The sequence below is a fragment of the Garra rufa genome, chromosome 6 (assembly GCF_049309525.1).
Source record: "Garra rufa chromosome 6, GarRuf1.0, whole genome shotgun sequence".
Lineage (NCBI taxonomy): Eukaryota > Metazoa > Chordata > Actinopteri > Cypriniformes > Cyprinidae > Garra > Garra rufa.
Window position 1 is genome coordinate 27,873,061 of NC_133366.1, and position 17,482 is coordinate 27,890,542.

Sequence of the window (17,482 nt, forward strand, 5' to 3'; positions counted from 1 at the left end):
AAAATGGTCTTAACGTATGTAAGTCTAGTAAATGTCCTCTGAAAACCTACGCAAATGTCTAGTATAAGTGTGCAAATGTATATATGCATGAGTACATGTTGATAATCTGTTTTAATACATTGAGTAAAATTATATATTATCAAAATTCCAAAAGATGCTCATAATAAAGAGCTTAATAAAGGGTTTCTGTTTCTTAAAGTTGAGTATTCCTTTTATAGAAATACTTAACCACATACCACTGGCATAACTGTTTTTTGATTTCATCCAGATACTGTATGATGTCCACTGCAGGAAGGATGTCTTACAAATCTATTAGCTTCCTCCAGACAACAACAGAGCTTGTGCACGTGGAGCTGCACTGGACCTCACAGCTCAGATTTGAATAGTGATTTATTAGCATCCTGTTCTGTCAATGAGAGCCCGGGAATCATGATATGCACAGGAAAACACTTGCCTCTGTCCTGCTCGTTCTACAGGAAGTAATCTGTCCACTTGTTTATGAATGAACTGTGTGTTCCTTCCTCTATTACCCTCAAGCTTAGGAACACAGTGTCAGTAAAGAGGAGGGAATTATGGCAAAATATTGTATGTGTTTATGTAAGACTTTTGCGTCATAAAGTTGTTTTTTTATTATTTTTCACATTTGTAGTAGAAAGGATATAAGAAAGAATAAAACAGTTGTTTTCCTTAAATAATGATTTTATTCGTATTATTGCATGTGACTATCTTTTGCAACACAAACAAAAGCAATATTCATCAAGGATATATTAAATGATCTCTCAACAGCATAACAATGAACAGTATGTGACATTTGTACAATGGAAGACACAGCTTGTTCAATTAAACCTGGCAAATATTGAAAATATATTACCCTTTGATACGTACAAACAATAGTTATATTCATTTTTATGCTTATACTCGAGATCTTCAAGAACACTGTTGAATATATATATTTTTAGTTCCAAAAAGCAAAATAAAATAAGCTTTAAAAGTTGGCAGAAAGAAATGTACAAACAGCATAAATTCAATATCTCTGTAAAATCTTTTAACAAATATATTAACATAATATTTATACATTTGGTTCCACTTTGTAAACTAATCTGATTTGTAAGTATTGCATATAGAAAGGGTGAATGAAAGCTACCTAAGAAGCAAGACCTTCCCAAGAATCAAGTAGAATCTGTACCATTACCTCAAGAATGTGGCATCGAGTCATGTGTCACTCAGGGCTTTAAACATGAAATAAAAACACTATCAACACATCTATATCAGTGCTATACATGTGTTTTTAGATAAGGGATTTATTAAGATATGAACAAAACATGTTTTACCAATGCAGTGCTTAGTATCTTGCATTTCCTGTTTATTTTCTTAGCAGTTGCTAGTATTTTAATATAAGACACTAATATATTGCGTTAAATGAAGAGTATTTTTAAATGTCATGAAAATGCTAAACACATCACAGCTTTTATTTAGTTCACAACATTCAGGGAAAAGCAAACAGTGGCTAAAAATGACTGCTGTTGTGATCATTTTCTCTCTGCCCCACTAATCAGTTCTTTCATGTAAGTGGGTTTTGTGCTCTACATTCAGATGCGTCATGTGTTACAATCTCGTTGAATGAGACATCACTGCCGCATATCAACACAGAGCCAATGTGAGCAGATTAAGACGGGCAGCAACTATTAAACTGTTGTCATGATGCACAGAAATGAACAAAAATTATTGTCAAACTCTGAATCCACTAATCTGAAAACCAAAAGTGCTCATTTTAAATTAAGCTTTGTTTGGAATAACTATCAATTCTTTTAATAATACTTTTTAAGTAAGTGATTACTCTTACTATCTTCGATTTGTGTGACTTTACAAAAAGTTATTGGTTTCCAAAATGTTTTAAATATTTAAATATAACACATAATGCAGCTCCACAGTGTCAATATTAATCAATGTAATGTTTACTTTATTCTAAACAAACATGTGAACCAGATTTTCAGCAGTCAACATTTCTGTGCATCCCTGCCATCTAATTTTTGTGTTTTTACTTAATTTACTGGTAGCTATAATATTTCTAAGCAAAGCAGTCACTGGTAAATATGACTTGAGGCAGAGGAAAAAGGAATGGCCGTGTTTTGTGTTGCAAGGTGAAAAAGTGACAATGAATCTGAGGAAACATAAAAGTGAAAGACTGACCATATTTGGTCATAAATATAATATCTGCTTGTGTAGTTATTAACTATTATGTGCAATAACCACCTCTAATTAAGTGGTAGGAAACTCTGCATATCAAAATGGACTCTTATATAGCAACTTAGTATGTAATTATTTAATAAACTAAATATTTAGAAAAATAGAATGAATACTATAAATATCTTATATTTTTGATAATTTTCTGATTGTTTAGGTCCAGATAAGTAGCTGCAATTTTGCAGACTGATAGAGTAAGGCTTTGGATTGGTCATATGAGAACATTCAATTTTGAAAAAAAAAAAAAAAAAATCATAATTTTTTACCTCGTCTGAATTGCATACATCAATATAAGTATTTTCTTTAAAGAGGACTTGTTGAAATCTTTTAGTCATTGGTATTTTAAATTATTAAAATGCCACAAATGTAGCTATTCGAACAACAGGGCAAAAAGTACCTTACAGTTTAGGTCAGGTAAATAAAGATTACAGGTTTCAGGGTAAACTATATTCCAATTATTGTTCTGAATTTAAACAAATCCAGAACAAAGTGTTCACATCAGCAACAACAATAAATGTTCAAACATACAAGTGGCATGTACGTTTTCTTGACTCTTGTTACCAACAGAGCAGCAGCTTTGCAGTTCCTGAAAAATGGTGCAGACGGTAAAAACAGGAGAAGCACGTTAAAGTGGCCTCACTGGAATAATCACTGACGTTCAGCTTTAGGATGAGGTGTAAAGGTCACAGTTCATTTACAGCAGCATAGTCCAGATCAGACCAGTCCAATCCTGTTACTGGTTGAGCTTCCACTTTGCCTCAGTACCAGGAGGAGTAACATCTGCTTCCTGCTCAATCTGAAAAAGAGAGAAAACAAGAGAAGACTCTTTAAAGCTCTATTTGTATTGAGAAAAAAAACTGTAGCTTCACTGTGCAGAGAATCCCTGAATTCAAACCATGTCAAAGCATCTTAAACGTTATCCAAAAGCAGCCTTTTACAATTCCATTCTTATGAACTGGACAAACTAAACAAAAACTGGTTTAGACCAGTTACAGCCAAAGCACAAAGTTATTTTTCTTTTTTAACTTAAGGCTAAAAGGAAGTACAAAATACCTTCCAACTCCCAAGCTGCTGAGAGCAGTGATTAGATGAGTATGTAAATATCTTCTCAATAACACAACATAAACAACATCAATGATAGTAAGCATCTGATCATAGAGATATGCATAAGTTTGCACCACCTCTGCAATTTGCCAATCTAGTCAAGTTTTGATAATACAAATGATAAAACTATAAAGCAGTTCTTGAGTCTGTTCATGTCTGACCTCAACGGATTGAGTAAAGAAATTATGCTGAAAAGATTTCCATGTTTGTATGTGGTTTCAAACCACCAAAATGAATTGGCCAGATTTGGTTCGTCATGACGTAACACCTGTTTGTTCTTCAATTTCGCTTTAAGTATGTCAGGGCCTTGGGATCTCCTTGTAAAGGCTTGTGTTTGCAGAACCTTTCGATCTAATGTCTGCCCTTTTGGCCTTTTGTTCCTCTTTCACTTGCATCTGGGCCTCCTTACGGAATGAGACATTTGTAAAGCTTCATATTACTGCCATTGTAAAGTATATGTCATTGTACAGCCGCTAACTACCAACTTTTGCACCATTTCTGAAATAACACTATATATACAAACAAAAAAGACTTCTCAGCCATTACATTTTAGTTAGACCATCCTTTTTTATGACAGTCCCAGACATGAGGGATTAACCCATGATGCACAGTCATATTTAAACCTCACTAAGATAAGTAAGGGAAATGGTGACATGTCAGAAGGGATGGAGCTAGCAGCAGTCTTAACCATCTACTGTCCACAGATGGGCTAATCCTGATATAATTCCTTGATAATCTCATTGGAATTACAGTAACAGACCAAAGGAATGGGGAAAAATCTCTGGGTCTGTCTTTGCTAGATCTGTGGTGATTCTGGGGAGTATGACAAATGAAGTATAAAATGATGGCAAAGTACTTCAGGCCCTCATTTTATAAAAGGAGAATGAGGATTAGATGCAGCCAGTGATAATAGCTCTTAAAATTAATATTTGTTTCTTGAGTCAAAACAGACTTCCTTATATTCTAAGTATCAGGCCATAATACTTTAAGAATAATGTGGACCTTTAAAGTGGACTATCCTATTGCAGAGTATATTCATAAAACCAAGGATAAGAATAAAATGTGTCAGATAGAAAGACAAAGGAAGAAGCTCATACTTCACATTTTCAGATTTCTGGCTTATTAAAAAGTTTATTATATGAGTGTATAAACCACTCACAGTGCACTAAATGAGAATAATAATAATGCAGCAGGCTTGGACACCATTCAACATTCAGTTGAGAATGTCTCCAAATTACAATTTATTACATACCACTTCCCTTTAATCCCATTTAAGTTCTGGTTCAACTTTTAGTACAGTGTGGCCAATTTGATTTAAACCACATCTCATGCATTGAAAATCAATTATTAAATTCTGAAGTTTGCCCTACTCTGCAAAAACACTCCTATTACATGTACAATACATGTACCACTGCACAAAAAAATAACTGTCAATGTATAATTCTTTGCTTCAGGGTCAATGAGCAGCAAGGATGCGACACTACAACTGCAAATAAAAACCAAAAGGCTCAGGCTCGCATGCAAGCAGATAAAATAAATGTGATGCTCCTTTTTTATTCGGCTGATGAGATTTACGGTTTGCATGATGACGTTGCTGGCTTTAGGCAGCAGTGAGTGATGATTGGGACTGGAAAATAGTCACGCAATGCTGATTTAATGCACGCATGATGTAGCATCTCTGCTAGCTTGTGCATCACTGGACAGAAAAGTCACAGCACCTACAACTGAGGAACAACAAGAGGGCAACCGAGTCCTCTTACAAACAGTTTAAGCTGTGGATTTAATAAGGGTTATAGATCCTTCCACAGTGATGGGTTAAAATCTAAATCTATAATCGGCAGAGACCCAAAAGCTAATGAGGCTGCGCATAACCATCCCGGAAATGTTGTGACGTCTACTTGAGGACATGGAACCTGCATGAATGACTGTCTATGTCTGAGTCAATGCTCCTTTCATCCGCCTCAAAACAAGCCGCTGAACAATGTCTAATCCCCCACTCTCCCCTAAGAGTAATCTCCTCTCGCTCCTGGCTAAATGTGGGTAACATTGACAGTGTTGACATGGCTATCTCAGGCGGGAACATCCCGGCCTAGTTTAGACAGCTCTGCAGGTGGTGAATCTCAGAGAAGTGCTTGGGTTAACAAATTTTGTTGCTTAAATCTCAGCTTGTTTGAAGTTAGAGCTTGGATTAGAGTTATAAGGTCTTGAGAGCTGACATAAAGCACCTCCTAAAATATGGAGAAATGGACAAATATTAAGCTTAGACTCAAAAGTCAGTGTAGTGATGAGGTCTTAAATGAAAATACTTTTCTATAGTAATTGACTGGTGTTTACATTGCTGTGGTATGTAAGCTGTGAAATTGTAATTAACCCAGATTGTATCTAAATGTGGCAAGTGAAAGTAACAACAACATACTGGGAAATAGTAAATAAATCATTCTATAATTTGACACAAGGAAAGTAAGTGAGAGAAAATAGAGATAGCAAGATAGCCTTATTTTTGAAAGTGTAGTAGAATAGTAACTAAGTTCTCAGAAAATGCACACTCACTGCCCTCGTGCTAAAGTTACACAAAAACTTGCTGGTGTATGACCTGTTCTCACACATTCATATTCAGCCAACTATATAAACTGTACCATTTTACACCCTTCGGGAATAGTTAACCGAAAAAAGAAAATTTGTGGAAAATGTACTCTGGTCATCCAAATTCATTGATGAATTAAAAATACTGTTAATAGTAGTCTACTGGTGTTTTATTTTGAATTGTTTTTACTTTTTGTAAAACTGAACGTCTATCATTTTTCTTGTTAAATCAATTATTTTTGAACATACACGGTAAGTTTAAGACAAGTTTGTACAATATTTGCCTTAATATTTCATGTTTCTTTTCTGCAATGATAGAGAATGAAAGAGGATGTTATGTGAATCATGTTGTAGTTACAACATTGTACACAACGTGAATAAACAACAGGTAAATATGTTAGCAGGGTGGACACAGGGTGGAGTACGTAAAATTTGTTTGGCTGAAATATCATAAGGCAGCTTGTTTCCGATGAACTTCACTCTTTCACTCTAACTGGTTTAATTATCACCTAAGAACAAGATGCCATGAAAAAAAGTTTAATTACCTAATGACCCAAATTGAATTGACAAAACTTTCAGCTAAATCAAAACTTTAATTTTGGTTTCAGTATTTTAGTGAAAAATTCATTTTGGTACATCACTGGTTAAAATATGCAACTTTGTCCAAACTCTCCTCATTTCTTTTCTCTCTGCAAACCACTGTCAACCTTTATCTCTCTGTGCAGCACACTGGTTCTCTAGCTCTCTATTCCCCCACCCCCTACCCCTCTCAGGCTGAAGGGACAAGCACTAGCCACTGTCCTGGGGCAGAAGCAGATGGCGTGCTGTCATTAGTGTATTGTCTGTGCTGCTGCCATGCCTGATAACAGACCTGTGGTGAGCGGAGCGGCAGGTGCACACACACACACACACACACCCCTCTCTGCTCAGCCATCTGCCACACACGCAAATGCACACAAACACCTCTAGAAATATAATTCCAGAGAAAAAGAGATAGTTAGTGAGTAAGCAAAAGAGAGGAAAAAGTTTCTTATGCACTAAATGTCTCAAAACAGCTTCTTGAATACTTGGTAAAGGCTGTTCCCCTTTTTTTCTAACTTTTACACATATTGTATGTATACCAAAGTGTTAATTGATTGCATCTTTGTTATTATCTGGAAAATCTATACTAACAGGCCAACTGTAAATGCCAATTCATACTAGGATGTCTGATATAGGTTATGTGTGATTTTGTATATGGGGAGCAACAGGTAGCCTAATACACTGACCATGTTTACATGCCCACAATTTTTAGATTAATGTCCATATTCTGGTTTTGTCTTTATTATGAAATGAACTAAATCAACTAGCACCATGCATGTTTTTTTTCCTGCTGTTTTCTTGTAGAAACAAGAGTTTCCTTTTACATATATAGCCATTTACATTTAGTATTTCTACACAGTAATGTGCTTGTAAACAGGGAAACTTGCAAACACAATGTGGTTTCTCTTTCTGCAACTACGATCATTTTTCTCTGACATTCTTTGATTTAAAACACATCAAAACACGTTGTTGTTAATGCATTGTATGTGAAATTGAAGGAGTGGAGGGAGTGAACAATACTAAAGCTCAAGGTGAAACCAAAACAAGCGAGTATTCGCCTTTCCCAGCAACCTTTACCCAGTCAGGCATTCCAAGCGTGAAACATCATCGTTACCTGACAACGAACCACAAACAACCAACTGGCTTGTTTTTCCTCCTGATGGAAGCACATGGCTTAAGCTTTCATCAGGCTCTCCCTCTTCTGTTCAGCCAACCCGTGGACATGGTTGCACATGTTCATTTCCAAGACAAAATGCAAACAAGCTATTGCCCCCACCTCCTCCTGCCCTCTCATATTATCAAGGCTCAGTACTCCAGGCAAGAAAGAGTTCAACTGCTGCGCACTATTCCTCCTCTGACTGATGTTTACACTGCAGGCTGCCTGCTATTAAAACTACCAGCCATGAACGGCCTTTTTAACCAGTGGGGATAATTTTGGACCACAACACTGCTTCTAACTGAAGCATTATGGAAATATGGGTGAACCAGATGATGTGATGTACGTGCCTCAGAACATGGCATGTTCTGTCTTCTGTGTGGCATGCAAAAACAGTGTGCACATGGAAAAGCCCCAGGCACTGCACTTTATTAAGAGCAGCATATTGTTCCAGCTTGTGACAGCAATTTGATCTCACACACGCCCACATATGATTCAAGTAGGCAAATTAGCTCATGCACTTCTGTAAAATATGTATGTCAGGTGGAGGGAAAATTTGATAGGGGAATCATTCTTAGCCTTATATTAGTATCTCTGTTGATGGGAAATTTAATAGCAATTTGTTTCATGATGTTGGAGTAAACAGGGCATAAAATTAAAAATATAATGTGCAATGAAAACAGTTCTGCCTTCAGCACAAAAGTAAACGGAGATTAGTTTCTTGGAAAAGGATCGACCAGGCTATGGTCTCGCAGAATGAAAACGCTGCGCATGTGAACCAAATGAACCTCAAAACAACATTTCTTTCTCCTCAGTGCACGCTCTATTCTCTGAAAACAGCTCTACTTAATTATACACAAGCCTACAAACATTAAGACATTGTTTAATCATTAACAAACTTTCTTTAAAAACCCAGCGTCTATCAAGTTTGGAGTAAATAAACAGACGCGCGCGCGCACCTCTCTATCCTGCAGCGTCATAGTGCCTGCGCAGTTGGGTTGTTTACCGCGCGCGGGCACTCAGCTAGTCACGTTTCTCATGCTTCAAATTTCTCTGGAATTTCTCTGAATGAAAAACACCTTATCGTCGCCATAAACGCCCCATATACTGACATAAATAGCCAGAGGTGCAAACCTTAATAAATAAATGTTTTGAATTACATAACACTCGTTCCGCCCTAATGTTTGGTTTAATTACTTTTTGTATAATTTATGTATAACTTCGATACAGTTGTGTCCTAAATATCCAATAATATTCACATTTACAGTTAAAATAAGCACAAGCAAACATATAGTATATGCTTCATAAGACAACTGAAAATACATTTTATAAAGCAATAAAACAAGTAACATCCTAATATAATCTAATATAATCTCCTGCTCTTGCTCATATATATATATATATATATATATATATATATATATATTATAAAAGTGTTTATTTTTAAAGTACACCTTGAATGAATGTGCCTATGTACAAATACTGCTATTATTAATTATATTAATCTGCAATTACACAGTAATAAAAGGACTACACTGTCCAACACAATGATATCAACCTCATATGCTGCATTTGCCAGTCATCTTTTTAAATCATAACAGCCCATCTCATCGTCTGAACTCACCTTGTACAGTGGTTGCAGTCTCTTTGAATCCCAGACACACATATGGAGTTGCATGTAATCCATTTATTCCAGCTTTGCAGCAACCACCAGTCTTGAAGCCCACAAGCTCACAATTGCCCATCTCTTGTTTCTCCATGAGGTTTAAGGCAATGTAGTTAAATCTGTTCTGATAACCAGCTGAAGTCTCTCGGCACATGGGAGACCCAAACTCCTCATCAGAACCTTCACTGCTTCGGACAGAGACGTTTTCTACTGAGGCAGAGCTGTGGTGCTTAACATTGTGTGCAAAGGAAGGAAAGACAGGTGCAACTGTGGTGGTGGATGAAAAGGTCTCAGAGCTATGCCGTCTCCGGCCCTGAGGGTCTGCTCGGATCACCTTTGCTCCTCCATTTGGGTCTACAGAGGAGGCAGCCAACAAGAAAGCACCGATTCCTGTTGAAACCCCCTGATCGCTCAAGTTAAGCCTTTGAACCCTGCTAGCTGGGCTGACTGAAGCACTCTCATCATTCTCAGTCAGGAATGGAGGTGAGATCTGACCATTGTTGAAACTCATCTCAGTGTAGTTATCTTTATCTGTGTCAGATGGGCATGGTGAGTTTCTCTGCTCATTGAGGAAAAAAGCCCTCTCATCAGGTGGGCATGGGCATTCAGCCAGCTCTGGCATTCCAGCCAGGGGACTGCTGAGCGCTTCCCTCAGTTTAGAAGAGTGTGAATTCTGGTTGAGATTCATGTAGTCTGAGAGAGGGGATCCCTGTCTGATGTTGGCCAATGAGCCTTGGCTTTCCACAGAAACCACAGAGGGAGAAGAGCACTGTGTAGCAGCAGCAGCAAAGTCTATGTTGATGTACTCACCAGGGCTTTTAGGCTCACAAGGGATAGGATGTTCTGTCATGCTGGGAAGCATCCTCAGAGTGTCTAGAGATAACCTATTGGGCCTGTTGACTCTTGCTCTGTGTGCTATGCCATCAGTGCGACGGAGCGGGGGCAGGGCAGAAACCCTGTTTGCCTCTTCTGTCGGATTTTGGCTTTGGGGACTCATCAAAACATACTGGTCATCCTCTGCCCGTTTAGGTGCCTGTTGCTTGTTGAAGCGAATACTTAGAGATGGCGAAGGCCGTTGTGTTGGTTCACACTGACCCAGCAAATAATCTGGTGGTGTGGGCGAGACGTATGAGTCAACAGGCGACATATTCATGTATTCTCCACTCACTGCTCTCCCATCAGAGCTCTCAAGTGAAAACTTGGATCCTGACCACATCTTCATGTACCTGCTGTCTTCTAGAGAACCACTGCTGGGTGAGTTAGTAGTGCAGCCACTGCCTGTGGGCTGGGGATGTAACCTCGGGTTAATGATCTGCTTGGGTGCTGAAACACTCATAGGACTCATGGGCATGTAGTGATCATTTTTGGCACACTGAGGTGCCATGCCTGGCGTCATAGGCATGTATCCATCATCACCCACATTAATGTTAGAGCCAATCTCAATGTCCCCATAATCTTCTGGGTATGAGACATTAGGAGAAGCAGAATTTGTGCTTCGTCCAGAGTGGCTGTTCGCAGCCCTCATCAGCATGTATTCATCAAGTGACCCTGAGGATACCTGGGAGTGTGCTACCTGTTGCCGCGGAGTTGTCAGAGAATATGTCCTCTTCCGGTATGTCTCCACATCTAGCATTTCTCTGCTACTTGGCCACATCTTGTTTTGGGATGGCCTGTCCATCATCATATAACCATTAAGGTCACTAGCTTCTCGTGAGGGTGGTGTACTGGAGAGAGAAGAAGGAGTGTCACTCCTGTTTGCTAAATTGTACCTCACATCCCCTGGGCTAGAACTGTAATCGTCACATGAGAGGAAGCCAGTATCACTGGGTGACCCAGAAACAGAAACATTGCAGCTGGAGGGTCTGTGTACTCCATTCATACTGATTGAGGACAAACTTAGTGGGCTTACAGCAGATGGGGGCGAGTGTGACATTGTCATGGACATAGACCTGCTGTGATGAAGCAGTGATGGTTCCGATGTCCGGCATCCCACAGAGACTGTGTTAGATCTACTCATGTGGTTCCGGCCAACAGTTGTCGGGCTCCCATTCTCAGATATTGACATGGAGACAGGCCTGGTCATGGTACCTTCCCCTTCGCTTGCTGTCCGTATTCGGCAAGAAGAAAATTTGGGGACAGGAGATGTTGCTGCTGTACTGTCCGTCCTTGACCTCCTCACCAACCCTGTCTGACTAGGGGGTAGATTGTTTAGGTTCCGCCGAGTGGGTACAGATATGGGATTTGATCCTGATGACTGGCTTTTACTGCGTGGTCTAAACTCTGACAGCTCTTTCATCGCTTTCATCGCTTCTAAAATTGTCTCGTGTATATTTTGTGCCACCACAGAATCGTCTGCTTGCATCCACAGCTCTCCAGGTCCAGTAGAAGCAGATCTTCCGACCTCAATGAAGAAAAAGCTATCAGAGTGCCCACATCTGCGTATATTCATCAACTGCAGTGTCACAGATTCCACCTCCGAGTTAAGTTTCACAAAGCTAATTGTCCGACTTGATAAGCACAGTCTGTAAACTCCAGTGATATTTCTGCTCTGCCCAAGTCCCTTTGCTTTAAGATTTACTTGCCATACCTCTTTATACGCAGCATTCACTGGTGTAATCATACCATAATTTCCCTCTTCGAAGCCCACCAGAGATGACGCCGAACTAGAAACGGGGCTGTCACACACTTTTCCCTTACTTAATAAATCGGTGAAGTCTGCGTGCCAGCTCTCCTGCTCTTGTTCATTCTCTGCAGCAACAGCAAAATACTCGTCCTTGGTATAGAGTGCTATTAAATATCTGTGTTTTGCGTCAGCGCGCTTGTTTATGCTCAGACAAGAGTCGATAAATATGACTCTTTTTGCAGCGGACTTGTTTTTCCATTTCTTTTCATTCTCATAGTACTCCAGCCGCGCAGGGAGTCCATCACTCTGATCTTTCAAAACAAAATAGCGCCGATGTCCATGCTTTTGCTTCTTGAGGTATCCACATTTTCTGACGTTGTTTGAATGAATGTTGTTGTCATTTGATAACGCGGGTCCCCCTTTAAGAGGCGGACTTGCCATACTTGCGTTTACAATTTATTTATTCAGTTTCAAGAACTTGTTATCCATCCGTAGAAAAGAGACGAAAAACTTAAATATCCGACAATTGGAGATTTCCGCGCTCTTTCACAATGCGATGTCTATTACTTCACCGCAAAACAACTCCTCGCTCAGAATGACTGAGCTTAAAAAACAAACAACATGTGACGATATACACAGCCCATCTTGGAGCAGTGAAAAAACAGTCATATAAGGCGGCGCGATCTTTTAGAGGCGTACCTTCCAAGCCAACGAATGGAGTTTCTCATTGGATTCATTGGCCAGGCGAAAAGATTGACACGGTACTTTGACAAATCCGTGACGTAGTATAGGCAAATCCCCCTCTACACAAGCTGTTCTCTCCTCCTCCTCCCAAAACAAACGCTGTCTGGATGACACATCTACTGTATATAGCCTACGCATTTGTGCTGCAGAGACTTTGCGTCTTGTTAGCTATAAAACGTTTTATTATGTCGCTAGCAAACTAGATTTGAATGTAAATGTAAAACCATCAACATGTGTTAATCTGGAAAGCTACATTGTAGGCTTCTCCAAACACATTAGATATACACACATTTGAGTCCCTTTTAAAAATGCGATGACGACAAACAGCTAAAGTGACCTACGTGTAGCTTTTTCAGAATTGTAATTTAGTCCGACCCAATGTTCATTTTACACTGTCAGAATGTGAAAATACGCACTTGTGGGGTGAGAAAACGCATATGTCAGTTATTAAGATCATAGTCATGCAGTCTATTCTAACTTGTAAACAAGCGTGAAGTCCTTGCGCTTGCTGCGTGTTACATAACGCATATGGTCTATTTTTACGCACTCGGGTGTCCCTGTCTAGCAACAGTGCCTGCGAACCAGCTTTAGCGTTATTGTACATAACACCAAGAAGAACGTGTTTGGATACAACATTCCATCTAGTTGTTTTTTATGCTGAATGTTTACTATGCATCTCGCGTCCTCCGTGCTACATATATGGATTTTCAGTATTGTGGTCTGTTGACAGTTTATTAAAAGGAATGCTGTTGATTTTAATATTAGAGCCGTAATTTAGAGGGACTCGGAACTTTCTGGAATGGTAGGCTATAATACGAGCTGTTTGTTCCAGAAAAAAATAACTACGCAGCACGTAGAAGTAAAAATACGCCACCCCCCCTGCTGAAAAAACCAGCATATGCTGGTTTTTTCAGCAGGGCCATGGTCACGCATGTCGTAACACAAGAATATAAATATTACATTGAACTCTGCACCATGGTTTATAGCCTCAAATTTTAAATTGACTTTTGCATTTAGTGAGATTATGAAAGCATTACCGTGAAACCAACAAGTGGTGGAGTTTGTAGTTGTAGCAACACATAAAAGCACAGACAAATGTTTGTGTGATCTTAATATTTGTATGCTCAGTTAAGCATGGAGACATCTGTACCTTCCATGTGATGTAACTAAAGTAGTCTATCATATCTTCTCCAGTGGTATAATAGCAGCTTAATCTGTAAGAAGTATTAAATGATACTGTAATAGTATTTATTTTAATTATAAATATTAATGATGTTAAATTAATGACAATGACTGTGCTGTTTTTCTACTCCCAAGAATACCTCAAAGACTAATATGGTATTTATTGCTGGACACCCAGTAATATTTTATTCCTGACCTCTGTGACAAGCCTAATAAACATCAACGTCTTGTTATATCTATTGCATAATACTCTTGTAAATAGTTATTTCTTAACAAGGATGAGTATTTGTTCTTTGCAACTAGCCTTTGATTGTTTTCCCTGGCAATGATGTAGCTCAAATCAGGTCAGAATAAAAGTAGCACCTCAGTTGAATTTTCATAGATGTGTGCATAATCTGGGGATTACAAATATTAGATGCAACTGTATGGAGGCTATATGCGAAGTAAGGCATTGTATTTGAAATATGTACCAGTCCAGTTCATCTCAGTCCAGCAGAACCCAATAGGAGTTCATTGGGTGTTTAGCCCTGCAATTTGTTTCATAATCTGACCCTTAAAGAAGATTATGGTATACAAACAACATGGCTGATCTTCCTAGGAAAGATTTGGGTCCTTTACACCCCAATTCTGAAAAGAGCAGCTGTCTTTTGTTAACACTCTGTGTGTGTGTCACACACACACACACACACACACACACATGCAAACAATCCCATGGATTAAATAAGATTCAGAAAAATAACTGCTGCCGTATTGCTTTGTCCTGAGATTCTGTTGTGCTTGCTGTTGTTTGTTGATCTGATCTGTCAGGTCAAGGGGATTTCGTCACACAATAACATGTGTTTTGAGGCATTAGCAGTAGCCGTCTCTAATCTTACATAACAATGAAAATAAAGCATATAAAATCCATTGATCATCCACAGTTTATCCACATAAATCTAGCTACGCAAGACACAGCAGACCTCTATGTTACAGGGTGGGCTAACATGAGGCCAAGAAAATGAAATAAATAAATAAATAAAACTAATTTTATTTATCTGATTTCAGGACTTTTTAGGAAATCTATTAGGATTATTCTCTTTATACCTTAATTTAATGCTTATATTTAGCCTGGAAAAATAATAATAAATCTTTATAGATTCAGGGCACATTATTTACGCTACTGTGGATATTAAACAACAAGGTTTTTTGATGAAATAAAAAAAAATGTTTTGTTTTGTTACCATTTTTTTAAAGTAATGAAGTCACGATAATTGATGTGAATAACTGTTGCTTTATTTCACTGGTGTCAATAGTCAATAATCTGAACATTATCATTTTTAGTTAATTTTATTATAACTGTAGTGGATTCCTTAAAATGAATGGCTGCATGTAATCTTTAGTATGATGTTATTGATATGCAGTTGGGTTATTTTGACATAAAGTAAACTTAACTAAAAAAAATACAGCTACTAACACAAAAACATGAACAATTTGAAATCATGAAACTGTTCTGCTGAAAGATGCTTAAGAAGGCATTACTTGGCTGAGGAATCATTATTTGTTATCAATAAATTCTTCAACTTTGTTGCCATATGTTTATGAAACATTGGTATATGTAGTAAACATTTTATAAAATAAATAAGCCATAAAGCCATTGTTTACAGTGATTTTAAAACAGATAAAGATATTCCATTACAATACTTTTTAGCTGTTCTAAAATCACTATACACTACTGTCACACCCTTGGGCTGTTTATGTTGGTTTCTCCCAGTGTCTCCCCCTGCTCTATTGTGTTTATTGGTTTCTCCCTTGCCCATATTTGGACTCCCCCTCTTTAGCGTGATTCCCTACACCTGTCCTTGTCAATCAGTGTGCCTTTATAAGTTGGTGTGTTTGTTCAGTTCCTTGTCCAGCGTTGTTGTTACCTCCTGTGTTTCTGTGTTCTCCTGTGTTTCCTGCACCTCCCTGTGGATTTATTAAAGACTCTCATTTATATTATGTTGTTGTTTATCCGTTCCTGTCTGCACCGTGACAGTACGCCAGACCAAAACAGTATCTCCACGTTTTTCCCCCCGTTTTTGTTTATCATTCTTTTTTACAGTCTTTTTGTCTGAATTCCTACTCCTAAGGCTGAAGCAGGGGGATATACCGCTCGAGGGCTACATCAAACTTTTCCAGCTACTAGCTAACACCACCAGCTACCCGGATGACGTGAGCCTAACGCAGCATGCAGAGCGCCGTTGTGGAATGGACACTGGCAAGAAACAGATCCTCGTTCCCCGCCTGTTCCTTGGAGAATCTTGCCAGTGCCGCTCCGTATCCAGAGCCCAGCCAGCCACCACCCCGACACACGGAACACGAGCCTGACCCAACGATGACAGAGAGCCAAAGCCCGCCACGACCATCGAGCCATCGCCGCTAGGAGCGACAGAGCTGAGGATCGCCGCTGAGCCAGAGCTGCATGAGCCGTCGGACCAGGTGCGAGAGCCGGCCATGATGCCCGTGACGGTGAAAGTTTCAGTGGGGCATGAGGGTGCTGAGGACAGCACTGCCCACTGCACCTCCACTGAGGGTGAGCCTAAACTAGACCTGGGACAGCTAGCGATGGAACAGGACATGATTGACTTTTCTGAGGATATAGTCAGTGAACTTCCTATATACCCTGAACTGTCTGCCTGTGTGGATTTCCCACCCTCCCTCAGTTAACTCTATCTAACAACCATGCTGCTTCAACCCTGCCACTGCTGTCCCCTGACAGCCCCTCAGCTCACTCTCAGCCCACCATCTGTGCAGTGGGTTCACCCGCGGGTCAACCAATCTCCATCGGCGTCATGGCTGGAGGATCCCTCATCTTCGCCTCCAGCCTCCAGAGTCCTGGACTAGGCCCTCCGACTCTGCGGCTCCACCCCGGCTCTCAGCCCCCTCGTCTCCACCGTCGGTCCACCAGCTCCACCGGGCTCCATCGTCCATTCGACTCCGCCTGGTCAGTCGTCATCTCACGTCGCCTTAGGACTCTACTCCTCCGGCTGTGCCTCGTCGCTCCATCCCACTGACTCCGTTGGACTCCTCCCTCCGTCCGGTACAGCCTCAGTCCTCTGTCGCTCCGGCTCCACTGCGGACCTCCAGATCTCCGCCTCGGTCGCCAGAGCCTTGGGCTCCGCCTTGGCCCTCTGGATCCTCGTTGTCGCCCAAGATCGTCGGCTCTCCATCTCTGCCTCGGGCTCTATAGCCAATTGCTCCGCCTCCGTCGGTCGGCCCCCTGGAGTCGTCAGCCTTTCCTCCACCATGGCTCCTCCCTCCATCGGCTCCACCGTGGGTCTCCATCATGGCTGCGGTCTGGGTCTCACCTGGCTGCTCCTGCTCCAGCTCCCTCCTGTCTCCTCCTTGGCATCTTCCCTCGTCATCAACTCCCTGGACTGTCTCCTCCCGGGAGTCCATCCTCCATCGAAACCCCCTCCTGAAACTTTGTTTATTTTTTTTTCCCTGTTTGTCGGCGCGAGGACACGCCTACCGGGAGGGGGATGTAATGTCACACCCTTGGACTGTCTATGTTGGTTTCTCCCAATGTCTCCCCTGTGTGCATTGGTTTCTCCCTTGCCCATATTTGGACTTCCCCCTC

At 40.2% G+C, this 17,482-nt stretch overlaps 1 protein-coding gene across 1 annotated transcript; it reads right to left on the reverse strand.

Moving 5' to 3' along the window:
* Window positions 1–678: 678 nt before the first annotated feature.
* On the reverse strand, window positions 679–12,587 carry irs2a (insulin receptor substrate 2a). The gene is made up of 2 exons (XM_073843153.1): window positions 9,294–12,587; window positions 679–3,040 (listed from the first exon to the last, which is right to left on the reverse strand). Exons 1-2 carry the CDS (start codon window positions 12,397–12,399, stop codon window positions 3,036–3,038), a joined length of 3,111 nt encoding a protein of 1,036 aa, XP_073699254.1. The 5' UTR covers window positions 12,400–12,587; the 3' UTR covers window positions 679–3,035.
* Between the last annotated feature and the right edge of the window lie 4,895 nt (window positions 12,588–17,482).